Raw genomic sequence first — 24,742 nt, forward strand, 5'->3', positions numbered from 1 at the left:
CTCTGTACCCCCAAATCCAGCTAGGCGCTCAACCGCTTCTGCTGGATCTCGCAGCGGGGTTTCAGAAAAGCACCACCTGCTGGTCCTACATGCGTCTTACTTCCTCGGCGCCAAACTCGTGGGCCTGCATTCTTTCAATCTTCAGCACCTAATTACAAGTAAAGTACAATACAAAGCAGTTAGAACGGCCAGGGCAGTGAAACTACAGGTCTCCAAAGGCAAGAAAAAGCATGTATCTAACAGCTCGCTCCACGCTTGGGTCGTGAGGAAACAGGACGCAGAGGGGGTTGGCACAGGCTCCCCGGTGCAAGGCGCTACTTCCGCCCCGCGCGGCCCCGCCCCCGCGACGCGACGGGAGGTCACGTGACAGCTGCGCGCGTTCCCGGCCGCTGCGGGCTCCGAGGCCGAAGAGAAAAGACTGCGAGACGGCCGAGGTTGTGGCTAGAGAGGTGGGAGTCGGGGTGAAGTCCTGGCGGGGAAGGGTGAAAGTCAGCCATTCCGGGATCCTAACCCGAGGAAAGGCATAAAGGCTTGCGGCGTCACCTCCAGCCGCGACGCTGTCCGGGTCGGCCCTTCGCTCCGGGCCTGAGAGGGGCGGCGGCGGCGGCGGGGTCAGGGGCCGGTACGTAGGTGGACGCCCTTGGGCCAACGCGGCCGCGGGTCTCTGCACCCAGGCGGGATGGAGCAGTTCAGCCTTTCCCGCCGCCCCCACCTTGGCTGCTGTCACAGGCAAGAAGACTGTGACGGGCGCTGCGTAGTCCGCGGCCGTCGCAGCCCCTGCCCAGGGCGACGGCCCAGAGCTGGTCACGGTCCGGGTGCGAGAGGCGGAGCAGCGGCCATTACTGCGCAGCCTCATCCGCCGGGGTCCTGTTCTCCGCCTTTGGTGGCAGCCAGGTTTCTCTTCTCTCCCCTTGGCGGTGGTGCCAGGCCTCTACGGGGGGACCTTTTGGCCTCAAGATTTAGGGGCGGCGATGGTTTGAAGGGTTTCCTGCTCCCTGTTTCCCGTGTGGAGGCCTCTACCCTGGCCCTGGGTCAGATCGCAGCCAGGGCGTAGAGTCCCTGCATTTTGTCTTTTTCCGGAGTGTGTTTTGCGGCTTCCTTCTCTTTCCTCTCTCCTCCTCCTGCTCAGTGTCTGGGTCTTGCCTAATAGGAAGAGCATTCCCTCCACCTTGCCTTGGTTAAACCCAGCGCTGCATAGTTTTCGTTGTTTTGATGGTTATTAAAGCATCAGAACAATGAAGAGATCTCTTGATACCCGTGAAGCCAAAACAACAACAACAACAACAACAGAAAACCTCAGGGCATCTTAAAAGCGGAGGCTGTTGGCTTTGTTCTGGTTGGTGGGTGCCAACCCGTCTAAGAGTAGGGGTCTTCCATTGTTGTCGCTATTTTATTTGCCGTAGGCGTCTAGAGAAGGTTGCAAAATTGTTTTCAGTTTACACATACATTTTGGCAACTAGAGCTTTCTCTTGTTAACCATTTCGTATATATATATTTTTTTCCCTTCCCTGCGTGCCATTTTAGTGACACTCTTCAAGTTTCGAAAGTACTTATATTTTGTTTAAATAATATTTTTGTAGTATTGGAACAGGGTGGAATTGACGGAAGAAGAAAGCCAAGAAATGATAGAAAAAGCGTTGTCTTTGTAGCTTGACATTTCAGGTGCATCGCCACACTCCTTCCCCTCCAGTGTGTGTACTTTTTAAATAGGATGTGAAAGTATAACATTGGCATTGAAAGCAGTGTATAATTACAGAAATTGGAGGAGTTGGGATTTTTTGTCTTTTGAGCAAATGAATCTATATTTAGACTCTTAAAAAGACGTGGAATATAGGACACCTGAAGAAAATGACTCGCAGAAATAACAGGACTTGTAATGTTGGCTTTGCTGTTTTCATGACCAGCAAATATTTTCTTGAGTGTCCGAGTTTCTAAAAACACATGAAAACAGGTCCAGTAATTCTCTTTTTAAAGAGAAAACCAGGAAAGTGAAAGCCATACTAGAAATAGATTTTGGATGTGTTTGTTTTAGCCTTGTGTATCTTAAACTGGAGCATTTTGTTAAGCCTGCTCTTTGATTTAGAATTTATGTTTCAAATGGGCCAATATTAGTTGTGGGCAAAATGAAAATAATAGTAAACATTTGAAGGTTTTTGTTATTTACTGGTTGTTGAACTTTGGTAGATTATAATAACCAAGGAAACTATCTTTCCAAATAGCTGGTCATTATTAGAAGGAAGAAAAAGGAAATGGTGTTTTTTCTTTTAGGAGACAAGTATTAACTGGTAAGGTATTTTGTTTCAGTTTCCACCAATTTGAATGGTCAGAAGAATAGGAAAGATTTTTTTAAAGGATCCAGAAATTATTTTTTGACTGAGTATAAAAGAAAAAGGTTGTATTCCATGTTTGTTTGTTTGTTTTTTGTTTTTGTTTTTTGCAAATACTAATGTATTTAGAGAATATTATTTTATGTATTAGCACTTGACTAGCATGAAATGCCTTGACACACTGTCAGGTGGATATTTGAATTTTTTTTTTTTCCAGTGTCACTAACAGAGGGTGCTGACCCTTCTTTTCATTCTCCCTGCTTGGTACCTGGTTCTGTCTAAGGAACCTGCATGTGTGAAACAACAGGCTGGATTAGGAATAATCTTTGTGGGTATGAAAACCATTTTATTAACATTCTACTGCAGCCACCTGTGCTTATTTATGGACTATTGAGTGTGGCTTATTACCTTTTGGATTAATTAAAATAAAACCCGTTAAATGCCTGTTAATTATTTAGAATTACAAAAAAAAAAAAAAGATGAGGGTGAAATAACTAAAACAATGGAGTTATGACTTGACCAAGGTCACACGTATAATTAGCAACAGTGTCTTTCTCATTTACAAAATGGCTGCAGGCTATGAAGCTTCTGTTTGATAAGATTAAAAGAACATATTTGTTCACATTCATATTTCATGTTTTGTTTAAATTAAAATGCAAAGCTCACATTTGGTTGGGGAGGAATATAAAAATTGAATGCTTGACTGTGAAGATTGTGAAGGTCATAGGTTGCCATACAGAGATGTTTTAAGGGAAGTGCTTAACAATAAGGGAAATGATTCTTTAAAATAGTGTACAGTCAAGTATTAGCCCCCATTTGGTTGAAATGAGTTTTGACTGAAGACTTTTGTTTCCCAGTATGACCTGTGCTTTCTGTAAGCTCAGTTTTAGCAGGCCGATGAGAGGGAAAGCTAAAAATGGAAACATTAGGGCATTTAGTTACCTTTCTCAATTTGAGACTCTTAAATATGAAGATGTAGCTGCTAAATTTCCACACTATTCCTTCTTTTACTGGTTTTTGCTTTTCCTTGCTTTTTTTAAATTTGTAAACCAAAAGTTGGAGGTTTGAAGTATTTTTTTCTGTCACTGTTAGCTTTTATATAGAACATTTCCTGTTTTGTGTATTTTGCATAAAAAGGAGTAAAAATATTTTATTAAACATTAGCTCTTAGTAATTGGAAAAATACAGGAAGTCTTCAAATCTTTGGTTAAAATACCAAATACAGTTAACGTGCTTATCTTTTTCTTTGATTAGTTATTTAAAAAGACAGTCATTTATTTGAATCTATTATGTGGGGGAAAAAAATGTGTTTTTTTGACTTTGTGACTGACTTGAAAAAATGGAATTGTAATCCTAAAATATTTTCAGAGAAGATAACAGCATATGCAAATAAGGAGTGTGAATTTGTTGAGTGGTCACAAATTATAAATAGTATGGTATTACTTCATTTTCAGTCATACTTATTTACTTAGCTGGTTGAGTGGGTAAATAATTTAAATTCACTGACAATCCTAAATTCTTACATATTTTTAAATTTAGTGTGTCACCTTTTTTTTTCCAGAATTGTTAAGAGATGGGAATATGTAACATAGTTTCAAATCTTTTCTTTCTTTATGTTTCCTTCCTAATAATTCTTTTCTGTATAAATTTTCACCTAGAGAAAGAACCTTAGCCCATTAACTAATTGGTATTTGCATATTAGAATATGCAAATTTTACTGTAGTAATTCAGAAATTATATTGAGTTTGGCATATAATTTACAAATCATTCATTGCAGTGAGATTTATGTATGTTTGAATTATTTATGTTTGCCAAATTAATTCTGGCGTATAGTTAGAATTACACTATTCAATGTTACATGTTTAACTGAAAGTAAAATCCTCCCCCGCCCCTCATTTAAAAAAAGTCTTTGGTTTCAAATGTAGAAGTTTTCTGAGGACTACTACACATGACTATTCTGAATATTACATGCTGTGCCCTATGTTGTGCCCATTTGGCATTATAATTCTGAGGTTATAGTGGATGGATCAGTTTGGCAGAATTATTGTCACTGAAGCCAGTCAATTTTGATTACAACAAACTATGCAATTTTCTTTTTTATCTGTACCAGCAAAGGTGTGGGTAAACTAATATGGAGTTATTTTCTTTATTCAATGATTCTGATAGTAAATTGCCAGTTTTGTATTTTTAAAAATTGTTAATATGCAAAACATTCTAAATCGGCATTGCCTAGTTATGGTACCCACTAGCCCCATGGAGCTGTTGAGCACTAGATACATGGTTAGTTTGAGTTGTGCTAGAATTTTTAAATATGCACCAAATTACAAAGAATATACACACACATAACAATGTAAAAAACACATGAATAACTTCTTTATATTGAATACATGTGGAAATGGTAATGTTTTAAATATATTGAGTTAAATAAAATATATTATTTAAATGAATTTTACCTGTTTCCTTTTTCTGTCCTTAATGTAGCTAATAGAAAATTTGTAATCACACAAATGTGGCTTGCATCATATTGTTATCTAACAGCATTATCTAATGCTATTCTAGACCTTTTCTCTGAGATATAGTACACTGAAGAAAAGATTTTTTTAAAGGTACCCTTGGGAATGAATTGCAGCTCCCCAGTATTGATAGCTTTGTGATTTGGGATTAATCCTTATGGGCTTGGGTTTCCTCATGTATAAAATGTGTATAGTCATATCTCACAGTTGTTTTGAGGATATCTAGAGCTTCATGAACATTAGTATGCATATGAGCCACCTGGAGATCTGATTCTGTAGGTATGGAATGGGGCTCCAGATTTTTCATTTTAAGAGACTCCCAGGTAAATGCTAGGATAGTTGGTTGGGAACACAGTTTGCATAGCTAGGATCTAGAATACTACATAGATTTTAGTTTATATTCCTTCTCCCAAGCATTATTATCCATTTAGAGTCCACCTGGAAAATTATCCATGGGATATAGGAATTGGAAAAGTCACTGTAGCTTGCAAGATTTACTTAAACCGGTTTTATTCTTGGGTTTTTATCTGCATTCTGGAGATTCATTGACAGTGAACAAAGCCTAGGTAAACGGTGTGCTTGGCAAAAGATATAAAGATGATTCTAATCTTAAATTTGTAAGTGTAACTTCCCTGTGTTATGTTTTAAGTTCTTGAAAGAAATGATTAGAACTTGGGTATCTTTATATTTTTTTGTGGCTGGATGCCTTGTTCACAGAATTGAAATGTTGTGTTACGTGAATTAATTTAGTTTTTCAATATTTTATTTCTCTCAGTGGTTATTTTAAGAAGTTTTTCCTTCATCCAAGAAATAATCACTTCAAGTCAACAAAAACTGATTGGCGGATTACTAGCCATTCAGAGATAGAAAACAGTCTTTATCATTAGGGGGCTCATGGTTTAATAGAACAGTCGAAAGCAAACAAATAATTTCAGTGTATATATGATAAGTTTGGTAATAGAGGAATGTACAAAATATCGTGGAGGGAACCATTTTGGGGACGTAGTCAGAAAAAAATGGTAGTAGCATTCATAAGCTATAAAAGAGATAGATTATACCAGAGGAGGAAGTACACAACTACAAAGGGAGGTTTAGAGAAGTACGAATAATTTGGTGTAACTATATTATTAATCTGTGAGAGTGGTGGTGAGAGAGGAGACTAGAGAGAGATTGAGGTTTCAGGTCATTAAAGCCTTTGAATGCTGTTCTTAGGAGCTTTGCCTTTATGGTATAGAGCTAGTATAGGGTTTTGTGTATGGAAGGCCCATTTTGCCTTTTTAGTATATCATTCAGAGGCTTAGTGAATACATTTGAGGGGTTTTACTGAAGCAAAATAATCAGGCTGAACAGTCGTTCAAGTAAGAGATGATATATGTCTAAACCAGGGCACTAGCAATGGCAAGAGAGTAGAGGATTCCGAAGGTGTTTGGGATAGAAGTTGACAGAATTTGGTGCAGTTAGTTGGATAGAGGATGAGGAAAAGAATTTTCTGTTTTCTTTCTCCCATCAGCATTTGTTGGTTAAAGCATGGAAGCTGAGATGTCACTTTAAGATTCATTCAGAAAAGGGGTTTGTAGAGAATGTGCAGATGAGAGATGTGAAAGAGCCAAGGATTCTGTTAATAAGTTAAAATGGTGGAGCTCCAGAATGGGCAGGAAAGGAATTGAGACTGGCACCTGGATAAAGAAAAGGAGGCTGGCAAGAAACTGGAGGTCCTTGTGAAATTAAAGAACAGGTGTGGGAATGAGAGCATTAAGTTAGCTGGGAACACGTGAATTTGTGATCCAAGAGTGAGATTAAGATTTTAGAGAGGCAGCAGTTTAGGTGGCATCCAGTTCCAAATGTTACACATCATACTTCGTTGCTGGAGGGACAAGGAGGTGAAGTTCATTGAATGTAAGATTTTAGGATTTGAAAACAGAACAGTGTTTCTCACTGTTCTACCTGTATTCAAGGGACTACCTGCATCACTGTCACCTGACATGAGATTCTTGGGCTTAAACCCTTCCATGTCTACTGGCAAAGAGGATGATGAACAGTGAAAATTAAGTCAGTGCCTTAAAGGTTAAGGAGAACTGCTGTTAGGGGATTGTATAGTCAGTGGTAGAGACTTCAGAGAGATAATGTTTTCATTAAGAGTGATGATGTTAGAATGTTAGAATGTTTCTTCCTGTCCTGTGTGTGAAAATGGGCAGTTTCTGTTTTTAGTAGCCTGCAAGAGAGACACGGAGTCTCCTGTGGTGCCATGAAAGTTGTAGGCACCTAGAAAGTAAAGTGAAAGGGTTGGGGGGTAGGAGTGGTGATCAGGACAATGGAGTCCATTTAATGTAAAGACTCAGTTTCCAAAGTCTGTAAAACAAAAAGGTAATTTAGGAACTCTTTTTTAACAGTTGAAAATCCTCTGGTTCTGAAAAGATTATTGTTTGTTCTGTTAAACATTTGGTGGGACAAGCTGGCTTGTATTTAAAGGCTATGTATTAAAAATATTTGTCTTCAAACACTTAAACTCCTCTGTACTATGAAAGGCACACGGAACTGAAAGAATTCAATTCTTTATTGTGAGGTTTACCTAACTCTTTCATCATCATGTATACTTGATTCTGAGTTCTGTGTAGTATGATGTGCCTCCTGCACTGGGTATTGAGAAGTGGAATGAGCACTTACTAAATGAGAAGAAAGAGGATTAATAGCTGAGATGATGTTTTGTTTGTTTCTTCTGGATTCCCTGCATAAGTTTGGCTTAATGTTTGTGAAGTTGGATATTCGTAGAAGCAGCAGGAGGTCCTGGTTAATGTGATGGCCTAGTCTCTTCACACATGACTTCCTTGGAGAAAGACAATGGCTATGGAATAAATTCCATATGGACTTTTTTGTCCATATAGAACTTGTCTCCCTTTAAAAATTTTTTTATTGTGGTAAAATATAAATAACGTATATAAGTCAGTACACTTTTAAGTGTACAAGTCAGTGCCATTAATTACATTTACAGTGTTGTACAGCCATGACCACTGTATATTTCCACAACTTTGTCATCATTTCGAACAAATTCTGTATCTGTTAAGCAATAACTCTCCCATTTGTAGCCCCTGGTAACTTCTCTACTTTCTGTGGCTGACTAATTTCAATATTTCATGTTAGTGGAATCATAGTATTTGTCCTTTTGTGTCCGGCTTATTTCACTTAACATAATATTTTCAAGGCTTATCCATATTATAGTATGTATGAGAACTTCATTTCTTTCTGTAGTTGAATAATATTCCATTGTATTTGTACCACATTTTGTTTATCCATTCTTCTGTTGTTGGGCACTTGGGTTGTGTCCAGCTTTTGACTTTTGTGAATAATTCTGCAGTGAACGTTGGTGTACAAGTATGTGTTTCAGTCCCTGTTTTCAATTATTTGGGGTATATACCTGGGAGTGGAATTGCTGAATTATATGGTAATTCTGTTATATGGTAAAACTTTTGTGAGGAACCAGCAAACTTCACAGTGGCTCCACTGTTTCCCATTCCCATCAACAGTGTACAAGGGTTCCAGTTTATTCATATTCTCACCAATGTTTATTATTTCCTTTTTTTTAAATTTGTAGCCATCCTAGGGGCGCCTGGGTGGCGCAGTCGGTTAAGCGTCCGACTTCAGCCAGGTCACGATCTCGCGGTCCGTGGGTTCGAGCCCCGCGTCAGGCTCTGGGCTGATGGCTCAGAGCCTGGAGCCTGTTTCCGATTCTGTGTCTCCCTCTCTCTCTGCCCCTCCCCCATTCATGCTCTGTCTCTCTCTGTCCCAAAAATAAATAAACATTGAAAAAAAAAATTTAGGGGCGCCTGGGTGGCGCAGTCGGTTGGGCGTCCGACTTCGGCCGGGTCACGATCTCGCGGTCCGTGAGTTCGAGCCCCGCGTCGGGCTCTGGGCTGATGGCTCAGAGCCTGGAGCCTGTTTCTGATTCTGTGTCTCCCTCTCTCTCTGCCCCTCCCCCGTTCATGCTCTGTCTCTCTCTGTCCCAAAAATAAATAAACGTTGAAAAAAAAAAAAATTTTTAAAAAAAAAATAAAAAAAGAAAAAAAAAATTTAAAAAAAAAATTTGTAGCCATCCTAATCATGTGAAGTAGCAATGCTTGTGGTTTTGATTTACATTTCCCTAATAACTAATAATGCTGAGCATCTTTTCATGTATTTATTGGCCATTTCGATATCTTCTTTGATGAAATGTCTGTTCAAGTCTTTTGTCCATTAAAAATATTTTTTTCTTTGTTGAGTTGTAGGCATTTTTTTATATATTGTGGATATTAAACCCTTATCAGTATATGATTTGTAAAGATTCTCTCCCATTCTGTAGGTTGAATTTTAACTTGCTTGACAATGTCCTTGTATGCCCCAAAGTTTTAATTTTGATGAAGTCCACAATTTGTCTTTCATTTATGTATCTATTTTTTTTATTGCTCATGCTTTTGGTGTCATTCATATCTAGGAATCCATTATCAAACCCCAGGTCATAGATATATATCACTCTATTTTCTAAGGGTTGTATGGTTTCACCTCGTATATTTAGATTGTTGGTCCATTTTGAGTCAGTTTGTGTATATGGTGTGAAGTAGGGGTCCAACTTCCTTCTTTTGCATGTGGTAAATCACTTGTCCTAGCATTTGTTAAAGAGACCGTTCTTTCCCCCTTGAATGGACTTGGCACCTCTTTAAAAATCAGTTAGCCATAGGTGTGCCTGGGTGGCTCAGTCAGTTAAGGGTCTGACTTCAGCTCAGGTCATGATCTCACAGTCTGAGTTTGAGCCCCACATCAGGCTCTGTGCTGACAGCTCAGAGCCTGGAGCCTGCTTCAGATTCTGTGTCTCCCTCTCTCTCTGCACCTCCCCTGTTCACATTCTTATCTCTCTGTCTCCGTCTCTCTCAAAAATAAACATTAAAAAAATTTTTTTTTTAAAATCAATTAGCCATAGAAGTATGAGTTTATTTCTGGGCTGTCTCTTCTATTGGTATATTTGCCTGTTCTTATGCCAATACCACATGGACTTTGTTACTGTTAGTTTTGTAGTAAGTTTTGAAATTGGCATGTGTGAGTTCTCCAACTTTGTTCTTTTTTAAGATTGTTTTGGGTTATTTTAGGCCTCTCACAATTTCATATAAATTTGAGGATTGGCTTTTCCATTTCTGCAAAAAAGGCTGTTCGAATTGCCATAAGAATTATGTTGAATCTCTGGGAACCTGGGTGGCTCAGTCAGTTAAGTGTCCAACCTTGGCTCAGGTCATGATCTCACAGTCTGTGAGTTCAAGCCCCACGTCGGGCTCTGTGCTAACAGCTCAGAAGAGCCTGGAGCTTGCTTTCGGTTCTGTGTCTCCCTCTCTGCACCTCCCCTGCTTGCTTGCACACACGTTCCCCCCCCCGCCCCCCCCCCCCCGCTCAAAACTAAATATTTTTTTAAAATTAAAAAAAAAAGAATTATGTTGAATCTATAGATCAGTTTGGGCAGTATTGTCATCTTCAATCTTCCAATCTGTTATAGTTGTCTTTCCATTTATTTAGCTCTCCTTTAATTTCTTTCTGCAGTGTTTTATAGTTTTCAGTGTACAAATCTTTCCCCTCCTTGGTTAAGTTGATGCCTAGGCATTTTATTCTTTTAGATGCTTATAAATGGAAGTCTTGAACATTCTGTAAAATGCTTTTTTGATTTCCTTTTTGGATTGTTGACTGCTAGATACAGAAACACAGCTGACTTGTATATTGAAGTTGTAACCTACAACTTTGCTAAATTTTTTATTAATTCTAGTAGTTTTCTTGAGGATTCTTTGGAATTTTCTATATGGGAAATAGAAATAGTTTTACTATCTCTGCAAATAGAAATAATTTTACTTCTTCCTTACCAATTTGTTTGCCTTGCATATCTTTTTCTGGTCTTAATTGCTCTGTCTAGCACTTCCAATGCTGTGTTGAATAGCAGTGGTAAAAGCAGGCATCCTTGTCTTGAAATTTTTTCATTTTTAAGATAAGATTTGCCACTGAATTTTGTTAAATGAAAGGATCATATGTAAGTGACTAATTTTATTGATCTTAATCTTTATAGAAGTTGATGAAATAATTTCTTTTGCAGCACAGAATGAACCCACAGTGGAAGAGAAAATACTGCAAACTGTTTGACTGCTGGTGAAGATGGTCTTTTATTTTTGTGACAGACAACTTTGGAATCTGTAATAGAAATGTAAGTGTGGCATCGTGGTTTTTCCCAAGGATGCAGTAAATTAAATGGACTAATAAAATGCACTAAGCCAAGTATATGTCATATTTAGTTCTAATTATAAAAAAAAAAAGAGCATTTTGTATTGAATTTTAGATACACTGCTATCTATTGGCTCAGTGGAATCTTTTTTACAGTACAGTATTAATACACTCTTGTCATATACTGTGTTTAATGTAACTGGCAATAAGGCAGCAGAGGAAAGGGTCTATATCTGCAGGCAGCCTGACCTAGAATGAGGCAAAGCATTCCTAAGCTTACTCTTGTATGGAAAAGCAAAAGGACTGTCCATAGATGCTTTGAAGTGACAAAAAATACACTAGTGCTAGTTGTGGGCATCTTCTAATGTTCTGAAAAATCACTTACTTCTGCCAAACACCACAGCCTGGGACCAAGCATGGGAGATGATCACCCACAGTCCTGCAGTGAGAGAGAACTATTGGCTCAGTTGTGATCATGTGACATTAGGCATCACGTACTAATATTGCAAGACATTGTTCATTTATAAAGATTTATTAGAAATGTTTGCTTGTCTTTTATATCTTTTTATATTTTTTATTTAATCCTGTTTATATGTTATCTGTCTATATACATATATAATATTTTTTAATCTTGTAGGTCAAATATTGTAGGTGCTGGCCATCAAGGAACTAGACTATGGTCTAATAAGTGAGACATAATTTTATAATTATTAATTATAACTTATAATTATTAATTAAACAGTGAGAAAAATGCCATATTGAGGTAACAATAAAATGCTTTTGGAACTTAGAGGATTTAGTCCACCTGAAGGGCTCAGAGTAAGCAAAAGAACTTTTGGCTTGGTCTTAAAGAATAAATAGAATTTTAACAAGCTGAGAAAATTAGGAAGTATTTTTCAAGCCAAGGGAATGAGGGAGGGGCACAGTTGCCCAAATATCAGGGCATCTTAGGAGAGTCAGGAAGCAATCCTGTGTGGCAAAGTGGGGTGGGGTGGGGAGAAAGAGACTTCAAAGTTAGTAAAGGGAGTGAATGTTTATTTAGTCCCTACTATATTGCTAGGCGCTTATTGGGTATTTTACTTGGATTATTAGATTTAATCATTATGAAAAATGGTAGTAGCTCATTTACTGGTGAAGACATAGAATTAAGAGAGATGAAGTCATTTGCCATGGCTTGGCATTTTCCAAATTTCTCTGAGAATTATCTCCTGGAGCCCTTGTTAAACACACAGATTTTTAGGCTTTAACTCAAATATGTACAAACTCACCAGCTAATTCTTACTTTCACGAAAGAGTTTGAGATATGCTCTTCTAGGTTAGTGTAGTGAGAAGAAATGACGGAGCCAGGATTTTAACTAAGTCTGTTTTACTCTAAAGATTATGTCAATGTATTTGAAAGCCAGTGCTTAGGAATTTGGATTCGATTATGTAGGCAGTAGAAAACTATTGAAGATTGGAAAGAAGACTAATTTGACATGGTTGAACTGAGAAAAGATAAGGAGAAAGGATTGAAGTCTGAGAGACCACTTAAAAGGTTAGTATTTTGTACAAGCGTGTGTCCAAGAGGCCAGAATTAGGGTTATAGGCTTTGGGAATGAAGGGGACACTTTTTTTTTTTTTTTTTTTTTTTAATATATATTGCAATGTTGTGTTCAGGAATAGATTCATCCCTTACATACAGCGCCCAGTGCTCATCACCACAAGGGCCCTCCTTAATACCCATCACCCATCTAGTCCCATCTCCACCTGCCTCCCTCAGTTTGTTCCCTATCCTTGAGTCTCTTGTGGTTTGTGTCCGTCTCTTCTCTCCCCCCACTTTTCCATATGTTCATCTGTTTTGTTTACTTAAATTCCACACAGGAGTGAAATCATATGGTGTGTCTTTCTCCGATTGACTTACGTCACTTAGCATAATACATTCTAGCTCCAACCATGTCATTGCAAATGGCAAGATGTCATTCTTTTTGATGGCTGGGTAATACTCCATTGTATGTATATGTACACCACATCTTTATCTTTTCATCAGTTGATGGACATTTGGGCTTTCAGTAGTTTGGCTATGGTTGATAATGCTGCTGTAAGCACTGTGGTGCATGTATTCCTTCAAATCTGTATTTTTGTATACTTTGTGTAAACACCTACTGCAATTGCTGGATTGTAGGGCAGTTCTATTTTTATTTTTTTGAGAAACCTCCATACTGTTCCCCAGAGTAGTTGCACCAGTTTGCATTTGAAGGGGACACATTCTAAATAAGTTTCTGTCATGGAGAAGTGAAGTGGCCAAGGAATAAGGGAGCATTGAGGATGGATCTAAGTTTTGTCCAAGATCGAAAACAAAGGACAAGGACGCAGGTTTAGGTGAACAGATAACTTTGGTTTTAGTCATGTTTGATATCAGATCCTTGGAGAATATTGAGGTAGATTTTTTGAATACAGATTGGAAATATAGTTGGAATGGTTCTGGATATTAGATTTTGAGAATCATGGTGGTATATCTATAATTTTGAAATCTTAAGTAGATTGTCTAGACATAGAATGCAATGGGGAAATGGAGCCACCCATAGAAGCTTTGTGAAGAATACTGGTACTTAAGGGCAGCTGGAGAAGATAGAAAACAATGAAACAGAAAGGAGAATTGGGAGAGAGTACCATCAAGGAAATGAATAATATAAAGTTTTAGAAAAATAGTTGCTGGTCATTATCGTTCAGTGCAATGGAATCAAATACACTGAGACCAAAAGAGACCATTAGACTAAAAGCATGGTAGTTGATTTTGAAATTTAAGGATAGAGAATATTAACCAAAATCTTGAGGGAATTGGGATGGTATTAACAGCAGAAGTTGAGGAGTCAACTTTGAAAACAACTAACTATACCCCAACCTGAGCCAAGAGGAATGATGACAAGGTAGAGTGAAGATAAAGATAATCTGTAAGGATTCATTCTTACCTAATTTCTTAATGATAAAGGAATCTGGGACATTTCTTAAGAGATTGGAGAAAGTTGTCTACAGTCTTTGGGAATAGGGGAAATAAAGTTGTTTTGACTGAGTAAAAAATTATTGATAGGAGGCTTGATAGTCTCTGGGAAATCAAAATAGCTAATTGTGTGTGGTGCTCACAACTTTTGCACCATACATTTCACTATAAAAGTAGAAATATGCCATGAGTTTAATAGTTAACTTTTTTTAAGTCCTCTCCTTGGTTGACCCTTGTTTTAGGCAAATGTCTCCCTTGTGGCTTTTGTGGTGGTGGTGGTCTCTTTATTCCCCATCTCTCTCTAACATTTCTTAACATCTTTTGTAGGCTCTTTTGCCTCACTTGTAAATACTGAAATACTCCAAGGTTCTGTGGTTGGCCCTTCTGTCTGCTCTCCCTACAAGTTTAATTTGGGTGTTCATTCATTTTCATGTCTTCAAGAATATATACTTTTTTTTTCCTAAGTAGTGATGAGTATTAGCCCATTTCTCCATTTTGTCTTATGAATAGAATCAAAATGGATGGATGACTTTCTTTTTTGTTGGGTTTTTGGGTTTTGGGGGTTTTTTGTTTGTTTTGTTTTTGTTTGTTTTGAGAGAAAGCCTGTGTGTGCATGAGCAGGAGATGAGCAGAAGGAGAGAGAATATTACAGAACCCAAGCCTGACACTGGACTTGCTCCCATGAACCATGAGTTCATAACCTGAGCCAAAATCAAGAGTCAGACGCTCAACTGACTGAGCCACCCAGACACCCGTTTTCTTTTTCTTAATGAGGCTTTAAATAAATATGGAAATATAAAAAAAAAAAAATTCAAGAATTTCATTGACAACTAGGGCGCCTAGGTGGCTCAGTCAGTTAAGTGTCTGACTTTGGCTCAGTTCACGATCTCACAGTTCGTGAGTTCGAGCCCCATATCAGGCTCTGTGCTGACAGCTGAGAGCCTGGAGCCTGCTTTGGATTCTGTGTCTCCCTCTCTCTCCGCCCCTCCATCACTCATACACTCTGTCTCTCTCCCTCCCTCCCCCCTCTCTCTCTGTCTCAAACATTTAAAAATTTAAAAAAAGAATTTCACTGACAACTAATTTCTTTAACCTAAATTGAAAGGGCTGTAAGAAGATACATATTATTTGTTCTTCCATTCTATATCTAATTTTAATTCTTTTTGTTACCAAAAAGTTATGCTGGTATTTAAGTGTAGCAATAGGACCTGATGAATTAAAAGAGGTTTTCAAATACAGTTTTATGCTTTCATTTAATGTATTCACTTTACAATAATTTTGAATTGAACATGAATTATCCCCGTTTTACTAAGGAGAAAGCTGAAGACTCAGAAGCATAGCATGAGTATGATTTTTTAAAAACCTCTTATAGGTACATTAGGTGCAGGTTATATTTGGCAGAATTGAAAGTAATGTACATAGATTCTTACCAAAGTGTAAGGTTACCTGGAGCAGATAAAAGTATTCTCATTCTTTTGCCAAATGTAATTGAAATATGTGGTACTCTGTCTCTCACTACTTTGGGAAGTACTAAGATATTTTGTATTTAAGAAATACATATGAGTTGTGGAGAGCCTAACAAGATGTGGTATGCACAGTCAGTTCTTTTTAGGGGAAATAGGTGAGGAGCACTAATTGACCAGTTGAGAAGCAGGAGCTTTCACTTACAGTTTAGATTGTTAAGTTACAAGGTCTTTGAAGGTGAGAGTTTATCACAAAATACTTTGAAGCTTCTATAAGTGCCTAACACATATGAAGAGTTCATATTTGGTAGAACTTACCATAGGTTGGGAAAAAGTTGTACTTTATGTAACTAGAGTTTCTGGTAAAGGAGTTGATTGGAAATGTAATTAAAAGTTGAAACAAAGTTTGGAAATCAGATATTTCACAGTGATCATTTCTTTCTATTGAGCTTATGTGTTGCTTCCTTTTCTATTTAAGTACAGTCTTTTCAACAACTTGCTGTCATTTTGAACCTTGCCTATTGAGGAACCAAGGACACAGAAAAGCAATAAGAGAATGGATTGTTGGACAGATAGGATGTGATGGAAGTCTAGGAGCATTGTTTTTGAAGTTTTGATTAGCATAAATATTTTTACTGACTACTCTTGTAACCACTGTGCCCTTTTTTGAATGCTTGATTTTGGAAAAAAGCATAGATCCATATGGTGATTAAATTTGAAATATTCCTTGTTTAAAACACAGAATCAAATGGTAGAGATTGTCACTCATTTTAAGCAGCAGTTAATTAATGGTTGCCAATCACTGTGAGATCTTTTACCTCTATTTCTGTTTACTAACTACTGGTCTACTCCCTCTATCATTTTCTCTCCTCTTTGAAATATCTATGGTTTCCTAGTACCATGGGATAAAATCAAATCAGATGTTTCCTTAGCAGGGCACAAAAAGATTTTCATGTTTGGCTTCTGATTCCTTTTACAGCTTCATTTTACTCTTCAGTTGCTTATTTGACTCAGTGTTGTGCACATGTCTCTGCCTTTAATCTTTTCCACTGCTCTGCACTCCAAACTTTCTGGCCTATATCCGTCTTCTCATCTGCCTCTCATTATTACTTTTAATAAGTATCTAACACTTTCCTGCAAGAATTAGGCCATATTGTGATTATTGCTTGCTTGCATTAATGTTTTTTATTTAACAAAGTAGGTGTGTTTCTTTAGGTCCAGCAAATACTCAGCATTATAAATGGACTATAGTAGTTTTTAAATAAATGCTCATCTGAATAAGGCAGAAATTAACAAATTTTATGTCAGTATTTAAGCTCTGTACATCCAGTTTGAAAAATGTTGTCCCTTTTTTCCCCCCTCTCCTGCTTTAGGACAACAATATTCAAGTCGTTTTCTCTTGGCTTTAACATTTGTGGAGCTTTAGTGAATGAAGCTTTAGTGAACAATTAGTAAAGTGTTTTGTGGGGTCTTTTTGGAGTTTTTTTTAGCTATTCTCACCTAATTTTTATAAACTGATTTGTAGGTAAGGAAATTTAGACTGTGGGTTTAACTGAGTGCTGAAGAGTACAAAATAAGGGAGAGGGAGACTCAGGTTTTTAGAGTTCTTATCTAGGTTGGTTTCATTGTATAACAGTTGCCTTAATTCAAGTTATCCTTTCTCCCTTGGCCATCTGCAATTTTTCATTATAGTTTTCAGTATGCTGCTTCAGGGCTGATCTTTAAGTGTACTAACAGAATTTTTATACATTTCCAAGGTATACACAAGTAAATGCTTTAAAAAAAGTTTATCAATCAGATGGTTTAACTTAATGTTATTTAAAGTAAAATAAAACTCAAAAACATGTTTTATAATATGGTGTATTATATTCTTCTTTGAAAAACCTATTCGTTTCCTTAGCTAATATTTGAGTGTTCTCTATCTGCCTGGTCTTGTATGAGAATACAGAGACGAACCAACAGTGACCTGTTTCCTGCCCTTAAAAAGCCCCCCTGCTTATGGGGAAGACTGACATTAACAAAATAGTCACACACATAAACGTAACATTGCAGTTCTGATAAGCGCTAGGAATGAGAAATACATGATAGTAAGCAGTTAAAAAGAAATGGGGACCTAGTCATGGAGGGTTTCTCAAGAGGGCTATAAGATGAGTTGGTCCATGGGGGATATGGGAGGCAGGAAGTGAAGAAATGTTCATACAGAGAAAAAAACCTTTTATTGGAGGGAGTAGCCATTGTGGCTAGAAGCTTGATCAAGGAGAAGTTTAATATATGAGGCTGGTGGTGGGGTGGGGACCATTGCACATAGATCCTGGTCTTTATCCTAAAATCAGCTTTTTAAGCAAGAGAGGGTAAGGCTGGACCAATTACAAGGCATATTCATTAATTTCATAAACAGTGTTTACTGGGTGGCGAGGGAAGGGTATAAATGTATAGTGGATGGATTCAGGAGATGCTTAGGATAAAATTGGTAAGACCTGCTGATGTTTTGGATGAGAAGACCTGGCGAAGGGCAGTTTGAATGATGAATTTCTGGCTTAAAAAAGCAGATGAATAATGGTGTCATCAGGAGTGGGGAGCTTTTAGGGAGTAAATAAGCAAGGAACAGATCATGTGTTCAGGGGTTTTTTGCCCTCAAAACATCCAGGAGGAATTCTAAAATAGACAATTAGAAATCTAGATCTAGGGCTGAAAGGAGACCTGGGCTGGTGATACCAATTACTGAGTCATTTGTTTATAAGTAACTGTTGAAGCCATGGGTGTAGATGAGATCATCTTGAACGAGTAAGCAAGAGCATATGGTTTAGAAAAAGGCAACAAGGAAAGGCCTTCACAAGAAGAGTGCTTCATGGAGGAGAAATGAAATGACTGGTTTACCAGTGTTTTTAAATATACAGCAGGAGTAGAGAAGTTCTAGGATTTCAGTTTTAATCTTAATTTCATATGGTCTACTTGTCAGGTACCAAAGTATGTTAATATATGGCAGTATTTGCAAAGCTACCACTTAGTAATATTGTAAAGGGCTACAAAATTGTCACCATCTGTAATTGTAATCTAAATTACTTTTAGCCACTTTCTCTGTGCTTTCTACACTGATTGGAAAAGTCAGTCTAGAATGGAATTTACATTTTTAAATCTTTGCGTTTACTTGTATCTCATAAGTTCTGTGACTGAATAGAAATGGTATATTTATTTAAAATCTATACTTTGGTTGTATTTATTTTTGGCTTAACATTTACTTGTGTGCCCCTTTGTCCCCCCCCCCCCCCCCCCAGTGTAAAAATTAATGACCTAACAACATCAAAAATGTTTTTCTACACAAGTTAGATTTTTTCTCTTTTATTTTGTTCCTCATTGTCTGGTATGTAGTACACATATACAGTAGGTGTTTAATAAGTGTTTTTCTGAATTGTTGAATTACAGTATTAGAAGGGTTGAAACAGTTTTAATATCACATGTATTTTCTCTCATTTTCTTAGGATGGCTGGCTGTGGTGAAATTGATCACTCAATAAACATGCTTCCTACGAACAGGAAAGCGAATGAGTCCTGTTCTAATACTGCACCTTCTCTAACTGTCCCTGAATGTGCCATTTGTCTGCAAACATGTGTTCACCCAGTCAGTCTGCCTTGTAAGCATGTTTTCTGCTATCTGTGCGTAAAGGGAGCTTCATGGCTTGGAAAGCGATGTGCCCTCTGTCGACAAGAAATTCCCGAAGATTTCCTTGACAAGCCAACCTTATTGTCACCAGAAGAACTCAAGGCAGCGAGTAGAGGAAATGGTGAATATGCATGGTATTATGAAGGAAGAAATGGGTGGTGGCAGTATGATGAGCGCACTAGTAGAGAGTTGGAAGATGCTTTTTCCAAAGGTAAAAAGAGCACTGAAATGTTAATTGCCGGGTTTCTGTATGTTGCTGATCTTGAAAATATGGTTCAATACAGGAGAAATGAACATGGACGTCGCAGGAAGATTAAGCGGGATATAATAGATATACCAAAGAAGGGAGTAGCCGGACTTAGGCTGGACTGTGACGCTAATACTGTAAACCTAGCGAGAGAGAGCTCTGCAGATGGAGCGGACAGTCTATCAGCACAGAGTGGAGCTTCTGTTCAGCCTCTAGTGTCTTCTGTAAGGCCCCTAACATCAGTAGATGGTCAGTTAACAAGCCCTGCAACACCATCCCCTGATGCAAGCACTTCTCTGGAAGACTCTTTTGCTCATTTACAACTCAGTGGAGACAGCATAGCTGAAAGGAGTCATAGGGGGGAAGGAGAAGAAGATCATGAATCACCATCTTCAGGCAGGGTACCAGCACCAGACACCTCCATTGAAGAAACTGAATCAGATGCCAGTAGTGATAGTGAGGATGTATCTGCGCTTGTTGCACAACACTCCTTGACCCAACAGAGACTTTTGGTTCCTAATGCAAACCAGACAGTATCTGATCGATCAGGAACTGATCTGTCAGTAGCAGGGGGTGGAACAGTGAGTGCTGGTGTCAGATCTAGAAGGCCTGATGGACAGTGCACAGTAACTGAAGTTTAAATAAAAAACTCTTCAAGGTTAAAATGGTTATCTGTAAATTTATGCCCACATAACATTATACTCATCCCTAGTAGTGCATTTTGGGAGTTGGGGTGGGAAGGGGTATGGGGAGGACAGACCTGTAATAAAAATGTTTAACATGTCTCTGTTGAGGAATTTATTTAATATAAGGAACTCGGGCGTTAATAGTTGAGAGTTGTTTAGTAATAACCCAGTTTTTTTGAGGTCTGTTTTATAGGTTTTTAAAATTTCTTCAGTTCTTTTGGCCAGTGTGTGTGTATTATCTGTGCATTAACAGTCCTCATCTTATTCTTGCATTGTGTCTTATTTTCCTGCATGGATTGACGTAAAACCATTACTAAAACTTGGCACCTATGAGATGTCTGGTATCAGTATGAACGGGAAGCTTAATTAATATGAAAATAGATGTGAATTTGGAATTTTAAAATAGATGAATAACAACTATTAAATCGTAAAGTTACTGAAATGGAAATGTAAAGAAAACAGTTAATAACTTATGTTTCAGAATCTTGTAACATACTTCATGGCGTTTCCCATAGGCTTTGCTGTCTAGTCCTTGTAGTTTGAGGTTCCTCTTGATCTGCATTTTTCTTTTTGATTACAGAATTTATAATTTAATAAATACTAGAGTTTATCAAAAATAATTTGTCTGTTGTTTGAGTCTGGACAGAGGATAGAAACATTTTGACATTAGTGGCCAAAGGTTGATAAACAGGTGATGGTTTGGAGTGGTGGTATTCAGCTTAGTCACCTGCTTGAAGTTTGATTTATTCATAAAGAATAAACAGAATCTACAAGCAATTGCACGGTATAAGTGTGTATGGAATTAAATCTACAGCCCGTGAGACTTAAATTTCTTACATAACTGGTAGTGGAGACCATACTAGATTTTCCTTGCCAGTCTTCATTAGTGGCCTGACACTAATGGATTAAATTGTATTATTTGTAAATAGCATTAGTAGACACAAATTCACTTCACACAAAATGTAGACTCTATGGCAAGATAGGAAGTCCTGGGTTAACTTGGAAATCCAGAATTTGGTTCTGAAAAAAGGTAGTGTGAGTTTGTTTTAATGTTTTAACTCAAAACAGTAGGATCATGTTGAAGCCTATGCAAGTTACTTTTAATATGTTTTTCAAGTATGAATTGAATGTTACAAGAGCAAATACAAACTGCCACTACTTTGAAATTATCTTTTATCCCTTGCTGTGATAGGTTAGAACTGGGACTTCATTCTTTGACTTACTTTTAAAGCCTGTGTCATTGAGATCATAAAAGTTTGAGCTGTGCATTTTTATTAAGTGTACTTTCAAAATAGAGCTAGTTCTAAAAAAGAAAGGTTAGCCACTTTTCAGAAAAAAATAGAAATCTGATATAACATGCGAATGTAACAATGATGCATCATGAGTCCTTTTGATGTCAGGACGTTTTGATGTAAAGTTAAATTGTATTACTGTGTAAACTAAACAGTACTACTTACTAGTTCGGAAATCCCAGGGCATACAAATGCATGGCCAATTTTGTAGAGTCAGTAGACTTTCCACATGATGGCTATGGTTGTTTAGTAGATCATTTAAAATAGAAACTACTAAAATATGCAGTAAGGCTCCAAATTTTGTAGGGTGGTAAGGTGGGGAGCATTTTTATTTAAAAGAGCCATGGGGGGAAAAAAAATCCCCAAATTTTATTTTTTTATTAAAAAAAAAAATTAACGTTTATTTATTATTGAGAGATCGTGAACAGGGGAGGGGCAGAGAGAGAGGGAGACACAGAATCAGAAGCAGGCTCCAGGCTCTAAGCTGTCAGCACAGAGCCTGACACAGGGCTTGAACTCACAAACTGCAAGATCATAACCTGAGCCAAAGTCGGACGCTTAACCGACTGAGCCACCCAGGTGCCCCAATTCCCCAAATTTTTTAAGTTTATTTATTTATTTTGAGAGAGGGAGAGAGAATCCCAAGCAGGCTCTTTGTGGACAGGGGGCTCAACCTCAAGAACTATGAGATCATGGCCTGAGCTGAAATCAAGAGTCGGATGCTCAACCGACTGAGCTACCCAGGCATTCCTCCAGTTATTTTTAAACATTCTTTTATTTTTTAAGTAATCTCTATATCCAACATGGGGCTCAAACTCACAACTCCAAGATCAAGAGTCACATGCTTCACTAACAGAGCCAGCTAAGCACCTCTCCCCAATTCTTTACCTATTACCGCTGATTAAGGCAGAAGAAAATGATCATATCTTTTCTTATCTTGTTCCCTGACCCCTCTTCCACTTTTGTTCTTTAGTGCAAATTTCACTGTTATTTTTGTAAATTATTTCCAGATAAGACTGAACAGACACCATGAAAAATAACCCAGGAATAGGTTCTGTGGAGAGGTTTTTCCTCTCAAAAACTGGTCTTTTGTTACAGGCTAAGAATTACTATGGAATTGATAATTTTTAAGCCAAAAGTGTTGTATATTTTAACCAAATGTTCTACATTACTTGATAATTACCCAAGTATACTGAAAACTAGGTCAATGAGTTCAGATATTAAAAAATTATTAAATCAAATACTAAGTGTAGCCTTCAAAGTGATTCTGGTATTCCTAGTTAACATTTAACTTTATAATTATTAATTTATTGGAGTTTTTCTTGTAGTACATCATATTTTAAAAAATTATTTATCAAATTTTTGTCTCCTAGCAATAGCCTCTTTATTTGCAGGTCCCCCCCAAACTGTTCCTAAAAGGTCTCTTTCATTCTGTAATGCGTCCTCAAAACAAAGCTCTTTACCTGAAGAAACAGATTTTTTCAAAGCTCTAATTACTTCTGGTGGCCCTTTGATAAACTGCTTTAGCCACTCTTGTGCCTCTTCTAGACATTCAGTTTCATCTGAAGACTGCAAGACCTCGTCAGCCATTCCTATGTTTAAAGCTTTTTTTGAATCCAGTTTGAGGGCCCCACTTAATACTTTGAGAGCTTGTCTACTGCCGATTATTTCAACTAGTCGGGTAGCACCGCCCCAGCTTGGTATTATACCCATCTCTTTGTGGACAAATCTTATCTCACTCTCTGGCGTCATTAATCTGCAAAAGAAAAAAGAAAAACTTAATTGTAACTAAGTATATGTAACTGTAAGTATATGTGCTTTACTCAAAGTATTATTATCTGATCTGAAATGTCCATGGATCTTTATAGGTAGGTAGATCTGTTATATTAAAAACTAAAAGTTCAAACTATCTGGATAAGTATACAGTTCAATTTACTACATAGTACTGAATATTTCCCTTTGAAAATCGTATCAGCAGTTTCACTGTGCTTGCTTATCCTTTACTTTGCAAAATAAGAATTTAGTTTTTATTTCTAAAAGCCCAGATTATCTTTTACAAGTGAATAGTGGCCTAATGAGAAAACCTGGATTAAGTAAAAATACTGGAGTAGGAAATGTCAGGGTCATACCATGGGAAAAAGAAAAAAAAAAGGTGCATAATAAAAGTAAGGTCAGTAGTTGTCAGGAAAACATTGGTTCTTAACCCAGCATCTATATGCAGCCTTTGAGCAAGTATTTACTAAGCACCACCTATGCCAGGTTGTCTAGGTGTGGGACTACAACAATGACCAAAATAAAACCCTGTGCTGAGTTTACATTCCTGTTAGGAGAGAAAGATACTGAACGATATAGAACCAGTGGGGATAAGTGCTATAAAGAAAAAATGGGGCAAGGGACTACACAATGAGGATATGGATGGAAAAAGCATATGAGGTACAGTAATATCCATTTTACAGAGGGAAACTGAAGCCACCTAGAGATGAAATAAATAGCTCACTCAAGGCCATGCCACTGTAACAGCCAAAATTTAAACACAGGAAGGTTAGCTCACTATGTGTGCTCTTAACCTCACAGTACACAGAGAAGCGAGACTAGGATGGAAACAGATGCCATTAAGAAAGCTGACAGTGGCTTGGGTTGAGTAGTGATTTCCTATAGCAGGGATGCATTTTCCCCAAATGGGGTTTTTATGAAATGGGTGATTAAGAAACAAAGTGGAACAAGAAAGGGAAGTATTAACACAAACCAGTGGACACAGTAAAAGGCTTCATGTTTGCCAATTAAATATGTGTACATTAGCAGAATGCACAAAGCTATACTACATAGGAAATGCTGTATGTGAGTTTTATTTTGACTGCATACTTCAATGAGCTTTCACTGTTAAAACCTCTAATTTGGAACAAAGATCATGTCTGAATTGTAATTTTTTAAGAAAAATTATTGCTTTCAAACTACTCTCTACATAAAAGAAGACCTTATATTAGTTCTGCTTTCCAAAGTGTAAATGCTCAGCTGCAGGTGTTCTGGTTCTATTAGCACCAAGAACAACAGACTCTTAGTCTTTGACTCTTTCATCAGGAAAAATACTCCAGTAAATTCTCACAAAAGCCTATTTAGTAACCCACTGGGAAAGAGAACTTTCTCTTCACAGCTGTGAATTCCTACAAGGGAAAATCTGCCTCAATTATGAACAATTGCTTTTAGAGGCAAACAGCCCTGAAAATAGTTTTCAATGAATTTAAATGGGAAGAAGGAACAAATCTAAGAATCTGAATCTAACCCCAAAACTGAGAGTACTTGCCTTGTTGTAATAAACAGAAAACAATGTCAAAAATTAAGAAAGTGGAATAGAAAT

At 37.5% G+C, this 24,742-nt stretch overlaps 2 protein-coding genes across 12 annotated transcripts in view; one reads left to right on the forward strand and one right to left on the reverse strand.

Moving 5' to 3' along the window:
* Nucleotides 1–335: 335 nt before the first annotated feature.
* Nucleotides 336–21,732, forward strand: RNF146 (ring finger protein 146). Of its 6 annotated transcripts, none has more exons than XM_045499494.1 (3): nucleotides 336–449; nucleotides 10,938–11,045; nucleotides 18,982–21,732. In XM_045499494.1, coding segments are annotated over exons 2-3 (1,071 nt in total). In that variant the 5' UTR covers nucleotides 336–449; nucleotides 10,938–11,043; the 3' UTR covers nucleotides 20,051–21,732. The 6 variants fall into 6 exon arrangements, with proteins under 6 accessions (XP_045355450.1, XP_045355451.1, XP_045355454.1 ...); XM_045499495.1 differs by having other exon boundaries at nucleotides 347–449; nucleotides 10,943–11,045; XM_045499498.1 differs by lacking the exon at nucleotides 336–449 and adding an exon at nucleotides 506–622.
* ECHDC1 (ethylmalonyl-CoA decarboxylase 1) overlaps nucleotides 18,826–24,742 on the reverse strand; it is a 50,750-nt gene continuing 44,833 nt past the window's right edge. For 3 of the 6 annotated variants that reach the window (XM_045499502.1, XM_045499500.1, XM_045499501.1), the window contains exon 7: nucleotides 18,826–23,143. In XM_045499502.1, coding sequence (XP_045355458.1) covers nucleotides 22,735–23,143 — 409 coding nt within the window. In that variant the 3' untranslated portion in view covers nucleotides 18,826–22,734. The remainder of the gene's footprint in view (nucleotides 23,144–24,742) is intronic. The other 3 variants (XM_045499504.1, XM_045499505.1, XM_045499506.1) reach the window with 1 other exon arrangement.

This window comes from Leopardus geoffroyi, chromosome B2 (genome assembly GCF_018350155.1).
Source record: "Leopardus geoffroyi isolate Oge1 chromosome B2, O.geoffroyi_Oge1_pat1.0, whole genome shotgun sequence".
Lineage (NCBI taxonomy): Eukaryota > Metazoa > Chordata > Mammalia > Carnivora > Felidae > Leopardus > Leopardus geoffroyi.